This window comes from Sinocyclocheilus grahami, unplaced genomic scaffold (assembly GCF_001515645.1).
Source record: "Sinocyclocheilus grahami isolate Dianchi unplaced genomic scaffold, SAMN03320097.WGS_v1.1 scaffold2275.1, whole genome shotgun sequence".
In the NCBI taxonomy this organism is placed as follows: domain Eukaryota; kingdom Metazoa; phylum Chordata; class Actinopteri; order Cypriniformes; family Cyprinidae; genus Sinocyclocheilus; species Sinocyclocheilus grahami.
In genome coordinates, this window is record NW_015507454.1 from 73,034 (window position 1) to 80,839 (window position 7,806).

A 7,806-nucleotide genomic window follows, 5' to 3' on the forward strand; every position below is an offset into this window, starting at 1 on the left:
TACATCCGTACAGTAGAATGCAGAAGAAGAATTTTCAACACACTTCAGCAATAAAAAAGACACAAATGTTTGTCTAGACTCTAGAGTAATGTTTGCTTATAATTATGGTTGAACTGGATCATCGAAGGTCAGAAGCTAAGACATTGGTTAATAGAATGGGATTAAATACATAAAGGATATTTGTGTTGTTTAACATTTAATTATTGCAGGTTTGCGTCATATTCTGAGTTGCATTATTTTTATTCATTTTGAGGACTACTGAATCTGTGTTTTTTTGTGTGTGAGTGAGATGAATTAATGCATATTCATATTTATTTTAGAACTACAGTCCCATCTTCTGATTTCTCTCAATATGAGGACAGGAGAGCTGTCAATCAATAAATTGGAAAAAAAAGTAACTTACGTTACTTATTTGAAAAAGTAACTCAGATATTCTCTTGTAAATTAAAAAGTAATGCGTTACTTTACTAGTTACTTGAAAAAAGTAATCTGATTACGTAACTCGCGTTACTTGTAATATATTACCCCCAACACTGATCATAGGTGTACCGTCCGTAGCGATTCAGGATAAGCTAAACACACAGTTTGGAAAATGGTTTCATGATGTACTCACTTATTATATACATTTTGTAAGTTATGAACACAAAAAAAAGGTACGGACTGCGCCGCTTCGATTAGACCTGACACAAAATGAAACTAAGCCAGCTTAGCTATTATCGTTTACGGAAAGATATATTTAAACGACTTACCAGGAAAAAAACATAGACACAATATGAGCAAAACAAAGCCCTTCATTTTAAACACTTTTTCCGTTGAAAAACGAGAGCCGATTTTGTGCCCATTTTGGACTACATACAGTATAACTTAAGCCAAGGCGTCCGAACCAAGAATGAAAGAGAAAGTTCACGAGTTCTTTCGACGCCAAATAACAGAAGCTTGTGTCAAAAACAAGAAAACACAACTTGATTGTTTTGCTTTCGATTTTAAAAATGACTGAAATGCAGTAGGGCGTGGCTTCTCAGTCACCTGCGCTCGATGCTATATTTACCATACCACTCCGTTACTAATCGTATTTATATTGTATTAGGTTTATTAGATAGCGTGCACGGTGAAACCACCAAAGGATATAGTTTAGCGTCCCTGTTATGCTATAGTCTTTACATTCTAAAAGGATTTGTTATCCTGTGGCTCCCTCTGGTGGACATATTAGTATTAAGGGCTTCAAGAAAGTGTGGTAAAGTTGTTTTTATATGCATTAGTTGGCATTCGATTCTTTTCTTCAACATTAAATGATGTGCCCTAGCAAATTCCTGTCAGTTCATGCTGTATCTCGTTCAGATCATGCTTCTAAAGCATAAAGCACCTGATTAAAGTTTTGAAAGCAAGGCTGAGACAGAAAGCATTGCATATTTCTGTTTGGAGGGTCAGTGGCTGCTTTGCAAAAGATCAACGGACTCGCTTTGATGTAAGAGTAGCCTAACTTATTCCATTAGGCCTACTTCTTGTTATACATCTTAACATCCATAAAGGGTATTGTTTGACCTCTGAGTACTTTGATTGGATGCCCAAGGCATCCTATATGTTGCTGTATGAATATAAATATGACACATCTTCCTTAATAAAGTTGAGAGTGTTATGGCAGCACACTGACTCTCTGTATCAGCTTGATTCTCCGGGGATCCTGCGCTGCGACTGCTCTACACCACACTTGATGACTGCTAGCATCAAGACCATCTGAACAACTTACTGCAAAGCCTTCAGGCAAAAGAAGACAAGTGTTAGAACAACATATTAATTTACCCAGAACAACAAGGTAAGAACTTTATAACTTTACTCAGCAAGTATAAGATATACAAGAAATGTGTCTTGAAGCAGATGGAAAAAACATGTACAAACAAAACCACTTTAACAGAAAGTTGCACAGCTGGGTTAAAGTGAAGTAACTAAGATATATGAAAGTAAAAACAAACTGCTTTAGTAAGTTAAACGTCAGTAGAAGGTGTGTTGATGTTTGTGTGGTTCACCAGGTCATGGAGATTCATCAGTCTGCTGTCATTCTGCTGCTGCTCTTGGCTGCTTCTTTCACTGCTAATGGTCAACCAGATGATATAAAGCCCCGTTATCAAAAATTCCTCAATCAGCATTTGGGTCCTCATGTGAGTGAGCATGCTTGTGACAAAGAAATCAGAAAGAGAGATACACTGCCTCTGGAACGGCAAATGGCTGCAAAAAAAGTCAACACTTTCATACAAGCAAATAAGAATTATATTAAAGTAGTTTGTGGAAGAAATGGAGGAACTCCACAGGGCAATAATCAGTTTAAGAGCAACAAGCCTTTTCCTGTGGTCACCTGTAAATTAAAAAGTGGGCAGAGACACCCAAATTGCCAATATAGAGGGAAGAAGTCTACTCGTTACATTGTTTTGGGGTGTGATCAAGAATGGCCTGTACATTATGAGGAAGGCATAATTAATGTATAGATGACAGGCTAAATAGAGCCTCACAAAGCTTTACAATATTTTGCTAATCATTTGCTCACCACTTCTTTTCTGTCTTTTTCTGTCAAAAAATTGCAGTGGCTTTTAAATAGATTTTCACATGCGCTGTAAATTTGGCAACCACTGCTTGATACAGTCAGTCCAAAGTCAACCAATGAGGCACAGCTGTGAACGTGAACACAGTGGCAATAGATGCATGTACTTTAAAACATGGCATTGTTTTTTGTGCTTTAAAAAGCTATGTTACAATCTCTAATTATATTTGAGCAATATCAGTTTCTCTCTCTCTCTCTCTCTCTCTCTTCAAATCTCTCTGAGATCTTCACTTCTTCATGCATGTCTCTGTGTGTATTTGTGCCTATCATGTGCATGATTCAGCTAGTCTAGAACAATTTTAAGCACTCTGTTAACACTTGAGCATTAAAGAAAACAATTAATGGGAATGTGCAAAAGCCGATGAGGATAAGAAAGATGAAGATGCTTGGTCTGCCTGTCTGTAAACCTCAATTATACTTCTCTGTCACCATTCATTTAATCTGCTTGATTGTCTTGCATCTCAATAACACCAATTTGAAGGTAAATATCAACAAACGTAAATTTAGAGAATAGAGGAGAATCTAGGTGGAGATCTAGATCAAAACCATGACTTGAAGCCAAAACCAAAGCCATATGTGGTCTCAAGACCAAGACCACAAGATCAAGACTATTGGCTTATGGCTAACAAATCAGATTAAATATATAGTTAGTTCAGTCATGAAACTCTAGATGGCGCATTCTGAAAGGGTGTTAACGTAATTGATGATATTCACACACAAGCTGATTGGTTCATGCTGCATATGCAGCCAATGAGCTTACTGCCTTGCATTTATATGGCTGACTAGCATTCACTTGAGATTCATGCAGCGCGCTTTCAGAGTTTTCTGAAACTCAACAGGTAGATAAGTAAATGGTTTTCACTCTGATTTCAGTGCATTATTGTGTTCGTCAAATGTACATTTTTAAACTAGAAAACATACAAATGTAAAACTGCGTGCAGGTTATTCACGTGAGGAGTAATTACTAAGCATGTATTGTTCATATAACAGCAGTAGCAAGCAGTTTTCCTGGTTCATGTATGTGAGAATACAACATAAAGCATCGCAAATTTTAGAACAGTAAAGTGAATTGGGGATTACCTTATTTGCACGAAATCTCCAATGCTTTTAATTTCTTCTGTGGGCATTCATTTCTACATTAACTGCAAACGGATCGCTTCAGATGCACATCAATAGTGGGGTAGGTTTGCAGTTGGCGTTTCACAGTTGTTCACAGTTTTAAGTCAAGGTGAACCCGTATAACTGTCTTTCATAAACGTCATACTGTCAACAGCCTTACGTATTTTAATGATAAAATAATATACCCGCTCATACATGTACTCGCGCCGCATTGCAATGCACTTAGTCAGAAGGAGCGCTCATTCTTAAAGGGGCCACATCTCTATTTCACTCGTTACCTTGGTTCAGCAGAGTATCTTAGAATTCAGATCACGTTATTAGCGAGTTGCAGTATGAATAGCAAATCAAGTCAAATTATTAGTTGTTTATAGCAGTGACAGCAGGAAGTAGGGGCGGTCTCCAAAGCTCATCAACTGGTCACTGGGGTTCCTCAGGGCTTTCAAGCGACAGCTCTTTAAACGCTACTTGACTTCATCTTAAAAACTCTTCATCTTTCTCTTTATTTATTCCTTCCCTTTTCTAGCTTGTACTTATTTGAACAATGCCTAAAACTTGGTATTTCAAGCACTTCCTGTGTCTGTTTGCCTCTTTAAGAAGAATCGCTTTATGTATTCCCCAATTGTAAGTCGCTTTGGATAAAAGCGTCTGCAAAATGACTAAATGTAAATATAAGTATCTGGTTGCAACTTGCATGAAATTTCAGTGATAACACATGGGGTAAGTAACTCTTTTAAACTGAAATAGGCTTTTATAAAGTCGTTTATTTACCAGGGCATACAGAGATTTTGTGAACTCTTCAAAGCGAAATAGGCATTATTTGTTTGTGTTTCATTTTTTAATAAAGACGCTAATGGTAATTCTAAGTACTTTCGTGCAGCTGTAGCAGCAGTATGCATAGCTATTCAGATCGCAATTTTTAGCTAATTTATTTTTAATTTAATTTAAAAGCAGCAGAATGGCATAGCAAATTCAGATGCATGTTAGAAATAATAGCAGCAGTAGTCTGCATATCAACCAATTATTATTGTTAATATAGCAAGGGCAGCAGAAAGTACTTTAGTTGCATGAAATTTCAGCGATAATGCATAGATGAGCTACAGCAATTCTAGTACATTAACGGAGTGTAGCAGCCCATATAATTTCAGATTGCCTTATTAGCGAATTATTAATAGCAGTATGCATAGCATATCAAATAATGCATTTAGTAGCGGCAGCAGTAGGTAGACTGTAGCTTACATTTACATTATTCATTCATTTTGCAGACGCTTTTATCCAAAGCGACTTACAATTGCTGAAGTTTCAGAGACTTAAAATGGATGGTATGTGAACTCTTCAAGTGAATAGGCATCATTTGAATTTTGTTTATTTAAAAGGGCATATTCAGGTTGCATGTAGCTAATTTAATAGCAGCAGCATGTGTAGCAATTTCATATGCAATGTTAGAAATAATATTAGCAGCAGGAAGTCAAATTATTGTTGCTAATATAGCAGTGGCAGCAGAAAGTACTTTAGTTGTTTGAAATTTCAGTAATAACGCATGGGGTAAATAACTCTTTAAAGCGAAATAGGCATTTTATTTATTTGCTTCTTTAACTGGGCTTACATTAGATTGTGTGAACTCTTCAAAGCAAAATAGGCATTATTTGATTGTGTTTGCTTTTTAATAAAGACGTTTATAGCAATTCTAATACTTTTGTGCAGCTATAGCAGCATTATGCATTGCATAGCTATTCAGATCACTAGTTTAGTGAATTTTAATAGCAGCAGCATGCATGGCAAAATTAAGAAGCAATGTTAGAAATATTAGCAGCAGTCTGCATGTCAATCCAATTATCAGTGTTGCTAATATAGCAGCGGCAGCATAAAGTACATTTAATTGCATTAAATTTCAGTGATAAGATAACGCTTGGATGGTAGTGAACTTTTTAGGTTAAATAGGCATTGTATTAACTTTGCTATTCAGTTCAACAGGGTTTATAGAACTCCTCAAAGCGAGATGGGCATTATTTGGTGTTTGGTTATTTAATGAATGGGCAGTAGCAATTCTAAGTACTTTTGTGCAGCAGTATGCATCAGATCACAATGTTAGCAAATTGTATAGCATGCATAGCAAGTTCAGACGCAAGGTTAGAAATAATATTATTATGGCTAATATAGCAGCGGCAGCAGAAAGCACTTTAGTTGCATACAATTTTAGTGGTAACTCATGGAGGGTAAATTAACTCTTTAAAGTGCAATAGGTATTTATTACTTTGCTGATTCAACAGGGCTTACAGCAGGTTTTGTGCAGCAGCAGTAGATTATGCTTCGCAAATTCTGATTAAATATTACAACCGCAACATCTCGCACAATAAAATTCCTACTACAACATTGTGATTATCATTAACAGCAACAGCATGTACTTCAACTCAGTATTGAAATGTTAGTGAATATTATCAATAGCAGCAGTAGCAGAAGTTTTGTTGCGTTGGCTGTATCACACTGCATACATTGCAGACCGCTTTACCTATCGTTATGGATCTATTGATTTGGTCATATTGTGCCACTCGTGGCTGGTGTAGACACCGTGTTAGAGTAAAATAGGCATTCGCCTAGCTACTCGTATGCCTAATTAATGAAGCTCTCAGCAGTTCAGTCTCTTGTGCAGTAGCAGTAACTTGCATAGGCATTCATTCATCAAGATTTTTCTCAGCAGCAGCATGCACAGCATTACTATGTTTCGAAATTTAAATTTAGACAATTAATATAAAAGCAGACAATGCATTTAAATAAAGTCACTGTAGTGTCTTGCTCAAGGCCATCTTGGAACGAGCCACACATTTAGCAATGATGTGTGGATGCAAACATTATTGTTCTTAATATGCAATATACATTTTTTTAATTATCAAAACAAATGAGCAGCTGCTTCCGAGGCAGAATTAGTCCTGGGCATATGACACCACAACTACAGGGTGTACAGTGATTTATTCTTTCTCCAAATATTTTGTTTGCTTATTAATAAGTTAAAGGTAAGTATTTCCACTGCAGTAACGTTGATGAACTTCAATGGGGGAAAACAAAAAGAAGATAACTCTTGAATGACAAATTTAAAACTATTTGCTCAGGCCGCCCTAGCCCGAGTCATCTATCAGCCTACAGTGTGATTCCTGTTTGTTAATGATACACAGTGCGCGTTTCTACCTAGGCAAGTTTGATTTATTGGCTCAGACATGCATAGTTATTTAGGTCATTAGTTAAATAAACCAAAGGGTACAGCACCCAGGTTCAAATTGTTAAGCCACTAGTTAATTTATCTGGGCTTCATTAGCCCAGAAACACTTTTAATTCAGGTCACTAGTTTAAGCTATCTGGTCAACCGATCAGGTACACACAGCAATGGTTCAGTAGAGTTAAGCCATTTGGCAAAGCCGGCCCAGGCTCACATAGAAAGCAAACACACGGTCTCATGGCTCTCTAGAGCAGCAGCAGTACATATGTATTGGCTATAGATCTGCTTGTTCTGGGGGGGGGGTTATCTTTTATATTCCTTCTGCCTTATAGGGATGATTTTAAGCATATTATTGTATAGCATAAGCATACATATTTAATCGTTTTGTTTATTGGTTATTTTATATGCTATTTGTGCAGCAGCAGTATGTCTTAAATACTCATGGCACCGTATCGCCATATGCATTGGCAATAGCAAGTTCCTGTACTTGCTTGCAGCAGCAGCAATAATCTACAACTACAGCAAGAACCAACAGCAGCAGCAATGTAGCAGATCTGTTCCGCCAAGACCAAATATATTAACATTGTCATATACATCACCATGCTAAAATGTTCAGAGAGTTGTCATGATTTAAATTATATATATATATATATATATATATATATATACAGTTGTTAGAAAACACTCTCTGTCTTTAGATTGGTTCCAGATGTTTTCACCCCTCCTTTCCTTTTTTCCTCTCCCTCTCACTCGCCCCCTATATAGCGCACTTTCTCTGAATCCCCCTCCTCCTCTATCTGCTCTCTCTTGTATTATGTTTTAAATATCTCTTACTCATATTCGAGGTACGCATGCGCACATGTATGCATTAGCTTTTCAGCTTTTC

General features: G+C 36.8%; 1 protein-coding gene across 1 annotated transcript; it reads left to right on the forward strand.

Annotated features, from left to right (window-relative positions):
- The first annotated feature begins 1,743 nt into the window (after positions 1 to 1,743).
- Positions 1,744 to 2,540, forward strand: LOC107574578 (ribonuclease-like 3). Its single transcript, XM_016261025.1, has 2 exons — positions 1,744 to 1,813; positions 2,028 to 2,540. Exon 2 carries the CDS (start codon positions 2,031 to 2,033, stop codon positions 2,478 to 2,480), a length of 450 nt encoding a protein of 149 aa, XP_016116511.1. The 5' UTR covers positions 1,744 to 1,813; positions 2,028 to 2,030; the 3' UTR covers positions 2,481 to 2,540.
- The last annotated feature ends 5,266 nt before the right edge of the window (positions 2,541 to 7,806 follow it).